Raw genomic sequence first — 16,525 nt, 5'->3', positions numbered from 1 at the left:
CTCTCTCTCTCTCTCTCTCTCTCTCTCTCTCTCTCTCTCTCTCTATCTCTATCTCTCGCGCGCGCGCTCGCTCTCAGAACTCTCTCGAGAAGTGCCTACACCACCCTCTCGGCTCTCCACTCTCTGCTCTCTCTAGTCTCGACTCTCGCCGACAGGACAGGACAGGACAGGACAGGACAGAAGGACGGAATAGAACAGGACAGGACAGCAGGGACCGCGTATACGCGTTCGCCGAGCAATACGGCAGCGCGGTGCGTGCATACAGATGGAACGTCTTGCATTTTCACGAGTGCATTCGAGAGTGCAGCCTGTGGCGACGAGGGAGAATGAAGAGAGGCTCTCTCACGACGAGTCGCGACTCGCGAGAGACCGAAGACCAGACGAGGAGATGCCGAGCGTCGAGCATGAACGCGAGAAGAGAGCGAGGGAGAAAGGAGGGACGTTGTTGTAAAGTCATGACGCAGCACGGCATTGAGTTCCCGATCTACGAGAAACCTCGAGGATCATCCTGCCGCTTCGATGTTTCTTTAATAGTCGAATTTCAGTCGCGACCTTTCCGATGGAGACGTTTAACCCTTTCCGGAACCATGTCCTAAACGCGATTGCAACCAAGATTTGCAATTTCAGAAGAATGCGCTTGCTCTTCGAACGATTCGAATAAATGCTTCGTTGAATTCGGTGGTAATAATTTTCAACCAATCCTTTCGTTTGTCCGCGATGTAACGGTGAGCGATCGGGGTAGGCGATTTACCTGCCATTCTAAGCGGAGCACGCGTGAATTCTTCGATTCGAGGCATTCGAGGCAAGCGGTCGAACGACGGGGCGCGTCGGAATTTCCGGGTCTCGCGGTTTCGAAAATCCTCGATCCCGCATTTCCACGGGCTTTTTTCCGACGCGTCTCCTAACACTGGTAACTAAAGCCATCGCCAACTTTTAATATCCGCCGCTAATGACCCTTTCACCGACGCTTAATCCGATTTTGCGTTTTTGCGCGGCACTCCGCTCTCTGTGCGCGCGCGCGCGCGCGCCCGCACCAACGGTTAATTCGACTAATTGAACGAGATTCCATTGGACCGTGGCACGGCCGGCACGACGTGGCGGCGGACATAATGTCGAGCCGAACCGTTTTTAACTCTTTCTCCGCGCGCGGCTTTCATCCTGTAAAACCGATTAAACGCGTACCTTTTGTCGCGGAGCGACTACAAGTGTAACGCGCGCGGCAGGCGACGCGGATGCTCTGCTCGAATTTTCCGCCACCGAGTCCTTCGACTTTTCCGTAAAACCATCGTTGGAGCCGACCTATCCTTTCTTCGAAGTTACGAGCCATACAGACAACGTTTTTAAATGTCAATTCTGTGTTTTCGAGGCGAGAATTCGGTCGCGTACAATGATCAAAAAATACGTTAGACTTTGCTAATTCTCGTCGGAGATTGTAGCAAATGTGGGTCAGTTGTCAATTACTATCGGCTATTACCACTATTTTTGCATTCTTTCTTTGCTCTCGTAACCGATCGTTTAAAAATTGCGTTTGAAAATCGTGCTTTTCTAATTTCTGAAATAGCATATTTGATTCGAAACTCCTTGAAACATCTCCACGGTGTAGAAACATTGTCCCGGTTTCTTTCGTTTGAGATCGAATTAGATAAATTGCGATTTCGATCCCGTATAGGACGGTGATTTTAATTGGAAAATCTCGTATATATTTCCGCGTCGCGGTCAAACGAATATTTGAGCGATCCGATAATCGGTAACCAAGTTTCTTGGCCATTAATTTCGCGCGTTTCTCGTTTTCTTCGATGGAACTTCATCGAACGTATCGGCTGCCGGCTACGTTTTCGGCATTATTAAATTAATCGCCCCGCTGGAATTTAATAGTCCAAGTTTTCGAACGACCGTTACCGCGCCGAGGATCCCGATTTTCGTAACCCGTTCCCACATTCCGAAATCGTTGCCCGACTACGAAAAAGGTGTTGCGTTACCTTTATCGTATTAAATATATCGAGCTGTTAAAGTAATGAACGAAGGACAACGAGTGTCTCCGACACCGTGTTCCACCGTGCACGAATCAACCTTACCAACAACGATTTTGCGACAGCTTGCGCTCGAGGAAAACGCGGCGCGTTCTTTGCGTCGCTGTTAATTCAATCAGAATCTCGTCGGCTATGGTATAGTATGTCCGATCGTTTCGGCTCTAACCAGGAAACGGCGATAAACCGTGAACGGAACGGCGAATGAAATAAAAAGCGAACGCGCACGCGTGGAACGAACGTGTCCCCGAATTTCCCGATATCGGTGGAGCGAGCGCGAGAAATTAATTCGTGGGGTCGAGACAACGGTCTCGACAAGATCATCGATCGATCCGGAGAATGCAGGAGCGACAAGGCAAGGAGAGGCGCGGGATGGTGACGGTGGCGGTGGCGGAGACGGAGACGGAGACGGGGACGGAGAGGAAAGGACCTGGCCTGGACTTTTCGTGGATTTATTTACCAGTGACAATGGAAGCACGAAAAGCGGCTATCTCGGAAACGAAACTCTTGGCCGTTGTGGCCATTCGGTGATCGATACCGTATCCGTGAACCGAAAAGGCGATACCTTTCGTTGAGATGGCGGTCTTTCTGGAACTGCTGACATACGTTTGTCCATCTACCTATTTTCTAGGTAGACCTTTCCTAAACCGTTTCTAGATCTTTTTCGCTTTTCTCGTGCCGGTGTTGGACGTAAAACACGACTTTAGTCTTCCACACTCTACGGGAAGCGACCGATGTTTGGAAAAACAAGAAATTTCGAATGCGAGGACCGTTTAAGTTTTCAGTATATTGATGCGCTTTTTGCGGGAAAAAGTAGTTTGGCGAAATCCTTGTGCAAAAGTGAAATCTGCCTCGGTGAAATCCGATGTACAAAAATCCGTGGAGCTCGTCGAAAGATATGGAAAAATTGATTTACAAAGAATGTTCGCGGTCGAAATGTCTCGAGCAATCGGTCACCGCTACCGGACGCATCTAAATGGCCATTGGCATGTACGGTAACGTTAGTTTCCGGTTCGTTAAAAGTTTCAACCGATGCACTTCGATATTGGCTCAACAAGTCTCAACTTGTGCAGAGGACTGTGCAAAGGTCGAGAGTCGTGTGTCGAGTGTCGAGAACCGAGAAACGAGAGACGATAACGAAAGAGGGAGAGGGGGGAGAGAGATGGTCGAGTAACGGCGAGAACGGACCGACGAGCGAAGTATGTAGCTCGAAATTTCCTTCGAGCTAATCAAATCGGACACGAAAGTTTTTCCGAGGTACAACCGTTCCGTAGAAAATCTGTGCAAAGACAAATTTTTTTCTAATTATACGGTAGCCTCGTCTTTTTCGTGAAATCTTGTCCAAGTGAATTTCGTACTCGTTTAGGCTGGGTGAAAACGATGAACAATTCGTTGTCTCCGTTCAACGATAGCGTCGAGGAGGGAAGAGACACCCTTGCGTACACCATTGAAACCATAATCGTCCGAAACTAAGGAGACGCGATGAAGGAAAATTCTTCGGGGAGAAGCTCGCGTAAAAACTAATTAAAAACGATAGTTGCGGTTTCAGATTACCGCGCCGACAACGAGTTTCGAATAAAACTACGGAAGACGGCCGAGATTTCTCAACGTCCGTTCCGACCGCGTCCTATCAAGGGAAAAGAGAGAAGCGAACAGAGAAAAGAGACAAGAGAGAAAACAGTGTGGAGGATCGGAGCGTGTTGCATAAATCGTGTACGTATAATAGATCGGCAGACGCGACGAACGGTCTTTGTCAGAAGCAGGCTTTGTCGAAAACAGAATTGCCGGGATTCGGTACTCGAATCCGTGGCTGTCACGGGCCGGTTCACTCGATCTCTGGGAGATTCTCCCGCTGTCGAAGCTCGTTGACACTGCAGGCACAGACCGTTGAACGCCACTCAGCCACGGGACGGCTCTCTATAATCTGTCGATCGCACGAACGCGCGCGGGCACGGACGCAAACGTGAACGCGGACGCGGACGCGACGCGCGCGCGAACACGGACGCAGGCGCGACCACCACGCGTTCCGGAGCAAAGCTTCGAGAGCTTTTTAGCCGTGACTCGAGTGATTGGATTCGTGATCGAGGGAACGTGTGAATGCCGACAGACGGGATGCCCCGGAGGAGGGGAGATGGATTTTTATTCGACCGATCGCGAGCACCGTTCTCGCGATCTTAAGGGGCCTGGACGACCGGCGTTGACGAACGATAAAACGACACGACCTTTTTCCAATATATTTCCGAACGAATGCCAAAACGTCACCGATAGTCGCCGAAATTAATGTTGGCTGTACCGCCGAACGCGATCCGTCGATTCTTGGATCCTTCGCGTCCGAATTTTCCAAAATGGAGATTAAAGGGATGGCTATAGTGTAAAACAATAGTCGCTGGTTCGCGCCCCAGCGATCGTTTCACCACTTGGTTACAAAACTTTTAAACCTCGACAGTTTGCAAGAACCGTTCGATCAAACTTCTAGAATTCGTAGTCCGCTCCAACGATAACCGAAGCTCTAACGTAACGTAACGTAACGTAACGTAACGTAACGTAACGTAACGTAACGTAACGTAGAAGAAAGGAAAGGAAAGGAACGCCGTTTCTTCGGTAGGAATAGCGCGAAGAATGATAGCGACGAACTCGCCTTACGGAGCTAACGGCAGATCTTGCGGTACAGCACCATTAAAGTTGTTACGTTTATCACCGTAGAATGCGCGCCACAAACGAGCAGCGATTATTAGTATAATTAACGGTTGGGGCGTGCATTCGTGGGTGCAGGTGCGGTAATTAGCGTGCCTCTGATACGCGTAATCCAGTATTCTCGCGTGATCGATGCGCTCGCGCTGTGGAACGTTGGAATTGAAAATTCGAACGATAAGTGCGACGCGAGGAAATGTAATTACTGCAAGTTGGCGAGCTTAATTGCTTCGTCCGAGGCCCGGCAGCAGACGCTCGAATCACGATTTTCTTGAATGAACACCTACTAACGCCGCGCCGCGAAGTCATCTTGGTCCATAAAATCAAATCGGAACTTCCGTCTCGTTGCCGGTGCTGCATTATTGCATTATTGCATTATTGCCCGCATTGCAGAGTTTTAACCGTATTGTTCGGAATGAATTCGCTAAAACTAGAAATCGGTTAATTTCCGTTTCGTTGTGGACCCTGCCCTGCAGATTCGATCGAAACTCGTCGTACGTCGTTCGACGAAGCTTCGCTTTCGTTGCGCCGCCGCTGCCAGAGTTTTAATGAAATTTTTGAAAATTCATTTGCTAAACTACAAATCGACGAGAGCAAGCAACTCGTTCGAACAGATTATTACGAAATGCTACTGAAACGAATCAATCGGTGCGACACGTTCGCATTTCGCGTGGCACCGGAATAATAAGGCGCGAGACACGAGTCTGTTTGCAAAACGACGCGTCGCGACGATTCCCTTTGCGCTCGAAATCGCGCGCGTATTTGCAAACCGGCGGGCTGGCGTTTCTCCTCGGGATCTCGATCCTGCTTGGAAAGGTTCGATCTTTGCGTCGCCCGTGCCCGCGTCTTCACGTATTCCCGGTCGTAACAAGATACGCAGCGTGTCACGGCGGTTATCTCTGTAATTTATGATCGAATAAATTTCGTCGAGCTCGAGAACGTTTCTTCGTGCCTCGAAAATATGGACACTCTGAATTAAGCTGCCATCCGGAATCTCGAGCGCGCGGGGGGGGGGGGGGGGGGGGGGGGGGGGGGGGGAGGGAGGGGGGGTGCTGTATGAGAAGAGAGACGCGAGAACTATGCGGACTTAGGACATAGGTTCACCATCTTTGCGCAACTCGTTTCCATGCTACGAATATATGTATAGTATACTGTCGCGGCATATGGTAGCTCGATATAACATGTTATTGCTGAAAATTGTGCTTCGATGAAACGATATCGAGGAATTTGTTGCCGCGAAAAGCTGTAAGAAATGTAGAAAAAAAACTTTGTTCGGATACGCAATCTTGCAGCATAAATCGGCGAAAGATAGATATGGTACATACGTAGAGATCGAGAGAGGATACCCTTCGTTAGGATTTCAAGCTGCAAGCCTCGCTTCGAATGCCAAAAGTATTGGGATTCAGTTCGGATGGTTTTGCGCGAGAGTATAAATTCTGTTTTCAAAACAGCCGCGCCTTTCCAAAAAGAAAATAGTATCCGTAGATCCGTAAGGAAATTTATCATTCTCGCAGGTCGAAGAGATCGCGCCGCTCCAGGTTTAATGCCGGATGTGCTGACAACGCCAAACTATCGACTTTAAAGCGCACGAGAAATTTCATTTTCCGCAATTTACCTCGCGATCCTTCGCTTAAACCCGGCGGCCTCTGCCGTTTCTAAAACCGCTGCGATAATTATCGCAAACACGTTTCAAGTCGTAAGACTGCTCCTGCTGTCGAAAAATTCAATATATCTGTAAAGAACGAGATAATTTTCAAAGATATTCGAGAAATTGCAGCTACATTCGAATTGGTCCAACCTGCCTAACGAACGAACGAACGAGCGAACGAACTCGAGCAGCATATTTTATAAAACGATCGCACAAATTTTGAGCGCGACGCGAGGGGCTACGTTTAAAATTCAAGGGTTGAATGTAACACGTCGCATGCTCGCTCTGTCTCGCGGATAATATGTAACTTGGTTGCTTGTCAGCGTTTCTATCCCTTCTTTAGATTTACAAAGGTACGCGGTCTCTGTAATGAAGCGAAAGCACAGTAGCGCGTGAAAGCCACGGGGCGCGGCGCCGAGAGAAGGGCGGCAACTGCGCAACCGAGAGCTGAAAATTAATATCCCGCAGTGATATATTATTTCATTTTCTACTTTATTTGCCACCTTCCAGTTCGTGCGAGCTCACAAGCGTTCGGCCATTTTATTCCAGGGCGCGATTTCAATTCCGCCTGTCGTTTCCAACGTTGCTAGGACAATCGAGAATGCTTTGATTCTTGCTTCGATACGGATGTACGTATACGTACACTTCCAACTTCAGTGGTTGTACTTGCCAGCTAGTCAACCAACCACGTGATCACGGATTCGAAACGCGATTGTCACGGAATTCGCGTTTAATGCTCCGTATTGCAGCGAAATTCGAAAAGCTATTTTTATCGCGTTACGATCATTTTGTCGGAATCGAATCAGAGTCGCGCGCGCGCGCGCGCTCGCGCGGTCCAAGCAACGACGATTCCCAACAAGTATGAAATTCGTAAATCTTGGTACAAGAGTCGTCCGTTTAAATTGACCAGCGTGTTACCGAATTAAGTGGAGAGAAATGGAGCTACTCGTCGTTCCGTTATGTTGCGCACTTTGAAATTTGTACCGCGCCCCGCGCCTATTCCATTTCAAAATCATCATAAATAATATTTAATGTATTTCTTGCTTCGAGCATACACGTTGCTTCCATACCAAAAGCATTTGCTAATATCGAGCAACGCCCTTTTGATCCGTGCTCCTCTAGCCAGGATCCGGATATCTCGGAGCGATCGCAGCACGGCTTTACACAGGTGCCTAACGCGGTTCTACTCGAAGCATAATTTCGGAAGCACGGTTTGCCGTAGTGGTGTTGCGTTTGGCGTCGATTATCCACCGTCGTCTCTCCGTCTTCGTCTCTCAAGCTTATAACGTAGAATCCGCGCTCGTGAACGCGAGCTGCATAGCTGCGCGCGTATCCGCATCGCCCGCGGGCTTTTGGCTTTTTAACCTTTCCACGCGGTGCTGCTTCTTAACGATTGTTAACGATTGTTAACGATTCGAGTCGACGACGATCGTTTCCCCAATAGAATCGGACAAATTATGTTTCTTTCGTTCGCACACTCCCCAGGGGTCCGATGGAGAGAGGGTCCGATGAATCGCCTGCAACGATAAATCCAAGGGAAAGCAGTCCATTCTGCGAGGCGGACGTGAAAATAATGATTGCTTTTTACATTGCGAATAGGTTCGCGGCTAATGCGGACGCTAATATAGCACGTTACGACCATAACTCTCCTGGAAGCGCGCGCAAGCCCATAAAATATTTGTCCGGTCGATATCGGGTGTGATTTTCTTTTTTATCGGAACACCATGGCGAGGAACCTATACCTAGCCCGTAAAAAGTGTTCTCCCCCGCGTAAGTCGTATTAGTCCGAAAAAGAGGCGCAAATGCGCGTCGTGCGTGCACTCAACCTGTTAAAGAATGTAATTACCAACTAGCAAGCTTTATTGGTAGTAGAGAGACGTCGTACTCTAGACGGCGGCGCACGCTTCTCGCAAAACGCAAAACGCAAAACGCAAAAATATCCGTTCCATTCGTTCTCGAATAAAACGAGTCAACTGTATTTGCGTTTGCTTTGTTCGTTGACACAGATTCGCTGGGGAAAATCCTGTTTCCAGCGACGAAATTTCCGAGGACGCATCGCGGATCAACGCTTTCTTTTTATTTCGCGTTTCCCGTTGCGATCGTAGCAATTAATGCGCGGAGGCCGGTAATAATTATTCGACGACTCCGTAAAATCGATTGTCGCTCGGAAGTTTGAATCTTTCTCTTGCCGTTTGCTACGTACGGTGAAGGTTAAATTCGATAACTTTGTAACAAGTCGACGCACTACATATTTCGATTTCGAAAGATACCCTCGAGCGATGATCGACAATCGGTTCCTCGTCGTCGATTCCCACGGCCTCGACGATTCCGCGACTCGGCGAACGTCGCGATGTCATCGAAATTGGCAAGAATCGAGAAATCCACGTTCGCCGCGACGCCGCAATCCTGTCTCGGAATGTTGATCGTTTCCCGCGAATAATTCTGTGAAATTTGCCGAAGCCGCGCGCGGTTAAGTAACGCATTGCTTCTTTTCGTCCGCGTTTATCCGAGTTACACAATTGCCGTGATTCTGGGAAATTTCCGGTGCCCGACGAGCAACAAAGTTTCTCTTATTACTTTCCACCCTGCCGGAGGAATAATTTACCCAATTTCCCAGGACCTCGGCATCCCTCTCGACTTTGCGTCCTCCGCGATCGAACCGTTTCTCGTCCGTCGTCGTCCCAGCCCTCCCCGGTATCCAACGATCGAGTCGTCTACTTCCGTCTCCTCGCCGGAAACGCGTTTTCCTCCGGGTCTGCGGCGAGGCGGCAAGGCGGCGAGGCGGCGGTGGTGGTCGTCGTCGGGGGGAGCATTTCAACGAGCGAAGCGTCGGCGTCTCGCAGTCCCGCAACCAGTCGGCTGCCGCAAATCGATTTTCGGCGTACGATAAGATACATACTCTGAATCGGCCTGTTCATTCTTCTTTCTGTCGCAGCCTGAGAACCGAGCAGCCGAGCGGCCTCGACACCGGCGGCGTCCGTCTCGAGCTGAGCAAAGCCCTCGGCCTCTGGGCAAGGAACTCGAGGCTCACCTTCCAGGAAGTCAACAGCGACCGGGCGGACATCCTGGTGTACTTCCATCGGTGAGTTTCGTTTATTCACTCGACGTATTTCCACGCTTTTGATCCTAATTCGAAAAAGGCGTGTTCCGGTCTGTCTTGAAGCGAGTTTCAACACGTTTCGCGTAGACTTTAGCGAGTCGGTTCCTCGTGAGTAGCAACAGTTTCTATCGATCGGATGATAATCGAATCGCCGTATTACGCATACGGCGGGATTACAAAACGTTCGAAACGCCTTTTATACGCTCGCAAAGACCTTTCACGGTAGCTCGTTGTTACTTTAAATTATCGCGGAAATGAGTAATACAGTTTAAACCCATTCCTACCCCTATTCGCATAGGGGACACGCTCGAATTAGTTGGATACATTAATCGTACACTGTTGCAAAGTTGAACGATTGCTCGCTACTCGATTTGTCGTTTGGAGCCGACCTTGGTTCGACAGAAAACTGTCGTCGAGAGAGAGAGAGAGAGAGAGGGAGAAAGAGTCTCCCAATCGCAGCAGAGTCGTTTAAAAAGCTATCGGTACGTCGGTTCCGTGGGGCCAAGCGTTAATTAAAGAAAACAATAACGAAAGCCGGTCCCTTTGTCCGCGCAGCATTCGCGCGATGAGACTCCGACCGATACGGTCGGTCCTCGTCGCGACGCCGCGCAAAGCGTAGCGCAAATGGACGCCAGTGTTACGCAACTATTCACGGGTGCTGTCGAATAATTCGGGCGACCGGCAGATATTAAATGGACCTCGGTTTTAATCGTACTCTCATTTCCAGCTGCGTCGTTGCGATAAATTTTCCCGGCAACAAGGTACTTCGTAAATCGAACCATCGATTCCCTCTTCTTTGTCCGTACTTGTTGTTCGGGCTCGCATTGTGTTCGGCCGTTCGCGTAGATTCCGATTCCGATTCCGACACCGACTCCGACGTTTGCTTTCTCTCGAACCGCTCGACATTTTTCTTAGTTGCCGAACCTTCCAACAATTATGAAATTCCCCCAACTCTGCGATCGGAAATCGGCTAAATAAATCATCGACGACCGTTCGCGAACATGGAAGAACATTGAATCACGGAGATTCGCATGAATCGCGAGACGAGAGATGCGAGGTACATATATAGTTGGGCGAACTGCGGTATAGCGCAGGTACGTTTGCCAGCATTGCCTTATTAGAACCTGTCGCAGTCGGGACACGGGACACGGGACACGGGACACGGGATGCGGCCAAAGTAGATAGAACGTAGATAGCGCGCGTCTTGTCGTTAGGGAACAAGTTTACCAAATACTCGAACGCGTTTCGCGTCGATAGAGAAACGACTTGTATTTCGCGCGGTTGATTTTGCGACGGTTGCGACCCCGAGTTTCACGCGTTTGCGACGAAACTGCGAATGTTTGGTAAACCGCGAAATCTACCTTGGGATCGTCGTCCGTTGGCAGCAGTGTCCGACCATTGAATCGGTCCACTCGCTTGTTTCTTTCATTCGTTTCTGTTCCGTTTCAGCGGTTATCACGGTGATGGATATCCTTTCGATGGCAAGGGCCAAATCCTGGCACACGCTTTCTTCCCGGGCAGAGATCGCGGCGGAGACGTCCATTTCGACGAGGAAGAAATATGGCTGCTGCAGGACGACAGCAACGAAGAAGGTAAGGGGGAATTCGGCGAGAACGATAGTTTCCCTTCGCATCCCTTCGCATCCCTTCGCATCCCTTCGCGAAAGCCTCCATCGTGTTAGGTTAGCGAATTTTCAATTTGAAAATCTGTCGATTCGGAAATGGTTGGACGAGAGAGACGAGGTGATTTTTCTACCTTATGTTCTCGCGTTGGCGGTGGTCTTCTCATTTTGTTCCTTGTATCGGTGAAACAGAATTTTTCCTTTACTTTTCACCGCGCTTGTACACACCGCGATAAGACCGTGCAAAGTAAAATCGGGTTTCTCGAGTAGAATAACCGATAGAAATCCCCGGAATTCATCGGACGGCTTTAAAAACCGTTCGTCGAAGATTTTATAGTCGTTTATTAAACGGTTTTCCTCGAGGCGTGGCTGGAAGCGAAGCTAAAAGCCGCGCGAAGCGAGGACGAATTTATAGGACGAACTATATAATATAAAGTCGATTAACGATAACTAATTATACTTTCAAAGTAGACGCAGAGTTCGAGATTAGCTCGCAACGTGTATTTTAAAAAGATCGTGCCATGTAAGGTATTAACATAATATGTACGTGGAAACAGCTCGTATATGGTACATTAGCCTCGCGAGCAGCTCCGATTTCACGGTTCCCCGTGCTTTTCTCGGTCTGCCCTCCCCATCCAACGCGCATCTCCTTCGTTCTCCGAACGACGACCGTTCCACTCGATTTTCGAAGTTTTCAAATATAAATGTTGAATAAATTGCAATCTATCGGAAAATGTGACTGTTCGATAATGAAACGTAGATATGTACTGCCCGTAGGACGCGGCGTCGACTCTCGGTGGCAGCGTGCATCGAGCATTGCGTAACAAACAACGATGTAAAGTACTCTAGCTAACGCGACGGAGATAACGAGCGTAGGACCGTTCGAATAACCGCGCATTCTGCTATTGGAGCGTATCGCGGGATTCCGTAGGAAAAGTTCAATTATCGCGCAAACTTTCCCTGGACCGTGGAGCATCGAAGTTTCGAAATGGCGCGGCGGTCGAAAATTCCGTGAAAGTTCGAGCCGGCAGAGAAAAATTAATTGGAAAGTATAATTCGGCGGGATTCGAATGCGGCCGGGAATATCTGTCGAGATTAGCGAACTAGTGCGGGCAATTAAATTCGAGCGTAACGACGCGGATTCGTCGGAATATTCGGGGGAAAAGTTCCACGGGGGTTCGGTCGCGTTTCGCGTTTCGCGTCTCGCGTTTAACCAGCGGTCGACCCGAGCGTGGCGAATCGCCCAGCGCCGCATCGGTTTTCTCTCCTGAAATTCAAATTTCCGGGATTTCCATGATTTCACCGAGAGAAAAGCCCAGCGAGAAAGGAAGTTTACAAGGGATTTCTGTAGCTAGACCGAAAGATTTCTGAATCGAGGAATTTCCGTGCGGCCTATATATATGTATCGGGAGGCGCCTCCCGGTCGTACGTCATTGGCAACCCTCCGCGTCGCGAGTCGCGAGTCGCGAGTCGCGAGACCGTGATCTCGAGACCGATCCGAGGAGAGATTTCGAAGCGTTTCTTCGTCTTTGTCGACGCCGATGCAGCTGTTTCGAATTTCTTGCGACTATCGCAGCTCGTAATTGCACTATGTGCAACTCGATACCAGCGAGAGCCTCCAACGAATTTGCAAAGGAGGCTGGAAGCCTCGAGGTGCACTTTACCCGGATAAGCCAACTGCGATGCTCGCTTTTCAGATTTTTAAACGACAGTTGCGAACGTTTCGCGCGCAACGTTCCAACGAGTTAACCTTTCGCGCGTAACGTCCTTAGCTACAGAGAAATTCTAAACACGAAATTTCCTTTGATAATCAAAGCGAACGATAGCTCGAATATTGGCTCGTTTACCAAGAGTCTGCGACCCACCACGAGTCTGACAAGTCTTGTTAGACTTGATTCGTGCCGAGGTAACGAAACTGGAGACTCGAGATCCGAGATGCGAGTTGCGGTATTAAAAAATACAAAGTTGTACATTAATATTCCAAAGGGTCGCCAGCCAACTCCAAGTTGCAATAGACACTGGAAGCACGCGCGACGAAAATATCGGAAGATATTCGACGGGTTCGTTTTATAGCCGCCCGTTTCCATGTTTACGAGGTGAAAATAGCCGGCAAAGTTACGGCTGAAACACCTATTTTACGAAATATCTTGGAAAACACGAGGCGAACAACGTTTATAAAGACCATTGGACGGCTCCTTTTACGCGAGTACTATTTCAAATGATCTTTACCAGCAAGCGTTACAATTTCGGATAATGTATCGACCGGAGCACTCATTCGATCGGAAATAACGCCTAATCGCTAGTCCCCCCCTCGTCGGCGATACTCGCGGACGCGGAATGTTTTTTAACAACTAAAAAGGTTTGCCCGAAAATAATAATTGTCAATTGCAACGACTTTCCTCGCGTTGGACGATAAAACAGCGATCGATGACATCGGAAAATTGTTCGGCGACTCTAGCACGGTGTTTACGAGTTCTGTTTGCAAGCAACAGCATCGTCGGCCATAGGACACGAATCGGGGAGGGAAATGTCCGGAAGCCTACCGTCGTGGACCATCATCGTCATCGATGAGGATCATTCGGGAAAGTTTCCTCGTTACGAACTTTCGTTGAGCCGAGTAGCAGCGCCTCATCGCGATACTTTGGAATTTGGACGTTAACGGGGCAGCTGGCTGCAATATACCAGAGTCAAGTGCTCTTAATCAAACGCCCGCTCGAGGACGAACAGGAAAATAAGTGGAACGAATTACGGTTGTCCTCGAATGGCACTTCAGATTCCCGCGTTACTCGACGATATCTAGGCGAGTTGTTTGCAAACTTGCGAGACGTTCGATACCTTTCCGAGTCGAAGAGTCTCGTCGTGTCCGCGTCTCGCTATTAGTGCAGAATTCGGCGGCTCTCAGAATCCGACCGTACCTATCCTATTTTAGATTCGGCTCGGTCCAACAAACGGTGAAACGAATTGGATCGGCTATCATTTTTGCACCGTTGTCCGAACCGAAATCCAAGACGATGAAATTTCATTTGGGAACGCACAGTTTCCCGGCGAAAATATAGGGTATAAATAAGAAATCGATCGCAATCGATGGCTGAATGCCGAGAAAGAAATTTTAAATCGCGGTAACTCGCGGAATCGATCCGCTGTTGGAACGTTCCATGAACCACGACGCGGTACGACGAGGAACGGGTTACGGTAAATTTCGGTCGCGGTTGTTGCAATCCCAGAGGTAATTACCTGGAAAAACCAACACCGGACAAGTCGAGAAAATTACCGCGAAGCAGAAAAACGAGACCTTAAATTCACCTTTCGAAGACAATTTTCTCGACCGAGATGTTGCCGACATCGGTGTAATTTACGTTGCAGCCGTTCGAGTAACCATAAATTCTAAACGACCGTTTAAACAATTTCGTTCACATTTATCCGGCTATTGAAACGGATACAGTTTCTGTACGTTCCCGCTGGTTCTTCTTCCGCTCGAGCAATTTGTTTGTAAAGCTATTTTAGATCGAAGTCGTAATAAAAAATTGCGTTCTACGCGCAGATAACCCCGTAAAATAGTTTATTTCGCGCTGAACGGCGCGCGAACAACAAGGTTTCGATTGAAACGAAATCGATCCGAAACTGCTTCCCTGGTTTACCGTTGGAAAAATGGGTTAAAAATGGTTCGAACGCGTGTTTCCTTATCGGAGGAAGATGCTGGGATCCGGTTGCGACGGTGTCTCGGTGAATTCATTAATAATTCCCGGAAAAAAACCGGTGGCATTGAACGCGCCGCAAAGTGGTGACTCCAGCGCCAACTCGAGCCTCCCTTCTGAAGGGGTCTCTCGACTCTCGACGTCGTCCTTCCTTTCGCGCCTTCTATCTTCCCTTTTCAGCTCTGGCAGATCCTCCAGTCTGGTTCGCCGTATTTACCGAAACCTCCTTTCATTCTCCAGAAGAATCCCCGGCAGGCGTGTGTGTGCGCGCGCGCGCCAGAGAGAGAGTGAGTGAGTGAGTGAGAGAGAAACGAACGCTGCGTGGTGGTTGGCTGCTAAGTAAGACGCCGGATCTCTCGAACGTTTGTTTCTTGTTTCAGGGACCAGTCTTTTCGCGGTGGCCGCGCACGAATTCGGCCACTCTCTCGGGTTGGCGCACAGCGCGGTTCCCGGAGCACTCATGTACCCGTGGTACCAAGGATTGAGCTCTAATTACGAGCTGCCGGAGGACGACAGACACGGGATTCAGCAGATGTACGGTGAGTGACTTCTCATGTCCGATAATTACATTCGAAAGTAGTTATTACGACACCGTCGCGTTCGCGCACTGACACGGCAGATAATTCATGCTCCCTTAGTTCCCGTCGCGCGCTGCCAACCCTCCTGCAATCTTCGCGGATCTTCGCTTTCACGATTTATCTCCGACATAACCCGATTTCCAACGACGAGGAGACTGTACTTGCTCGGACCTCTCTCTCCGACCGTGACCAGGAGCGCGCGACGCGTCGGCAGAACGATCGGTTTTGCCGCTACTCGGTACAATGACTTATGGAACGGAAAAAATGACGAATGAAAAAGGAAGGAAAGGAAAAAGGGAAATTGGGAAGAGAGAATGGAGGTGGGAGAACGCGCGCGGGCCCTCGCACGGAAATCTGGGAGCACTCGCGCGAGGCAGCCGCGGGTAATTGAAGTTTGAAAAATATATGACCGGCCGACGAATTTCACGATAAATCGGAAAAACAATTTCGCGGGATAATCGCGGCTGTAGGCGGTGCGGGAAGACGGTCTCCGCGCGCGGTTACCAACGACGGGCCGAAATGAAACGTGAATAAAATATACAGAAACGGCCACCCTTCTCTTCGCTTCCTTTGCAGCAGGATGTCGGCCGCACGTATTCCGACGATCAACCTGCCGAGGAAACCCCGCGAATCGCAAAGAATCGCGCACGCGCGCGTGCCCCCCACCCCCCACCCTCTGTCGTTCTCTCTGCTACGTTTCCCTCCGTTTCTCGTTATCCGTATTTTCCCCCGACATTGGCTATCTCTCCGCGCTCTCTTCGCTTTCCGTTTTCCATTCGCTCGGTTCCGCGCGCCTATCTTGTATTCCTTTCATCCCTTTACCCCGCGCTTCTCCATTATATTCGTCCACGCGATTTTCTCTTTCTGCCCCCCTCTCTCTCTCTCTCTCTCTCTCTCTCTCTCTCTCTCTCTCTCTCGCTCCGCCGGCTCTTCTTTCGACTAGTTCGCGTTCCCAGTTTCCACTTTTTTATCCGCGTCCTTCTCGCATCGACGGCCGCGCGCGGCTCCAACGAGAGAGAGAGAGAGAGAGAGAGAGAGAGAGAATGGGAGAGATTTGTTTTGGCAGGGCGATTGGATTATTTCATTTATCGTTCAGTTTTCCGGAAACGGTAGTTAACCGTTTAGAACGATAAGTGCAGTATAAAACATTCGCAGCGATCAAATT

General features: G+C 49.5%; 1 protein-coding gene across 4 annotated transcripts in view; it reads left to right on the top strand.

The window, feature by feature from the left end:
- The window catches only part of Mmp2 (Matrix metalloproteinase 2), an 83,438-nt gene that overhangs the window by 61,350 nt on the left and 5,563 nt on the right, over positions 1-16,525 (top strand). For all 4 annotated transcript variants that reach the window (XM_078184313.1, XM_078184312.1, XM_078184314.1 and 1 more), the window contains 3 exons: positions 9,302-9,448; positions 10,916-11,058; positions 15,163-15,321. In XM_078184313.1, the coding sequence (XP_078040439.1) occupies positions 9,302-9,448; positions 10,916-11,058; positions 15,163-15,321 (449 nt within the window). The remainder of the gene's footprint in view (positions 1-9,301; positions 9,449-10,915; positions 11,059-15,162; positions 15,322-16,525) is intronic.

The sequence above is a fragment of the Augochlora pura genome, chromosome 6 (assembly GCF_028453695.1).
Source record: "Augochlora pura isolate Apur16 chromosome 6, APUR_v2.2.1, whole genome shotgun sequence".
In the NCBI taxonomy this organism is placed as follows: Eukaryota; Metazoa; Arthropoda; class Insecta; order Hymenoptera; family Halictidae; genus Augochlora; species Augochlora pura.
This window is presented reverse-complemented; position numbering and strand designations above follow the sequence as displayed.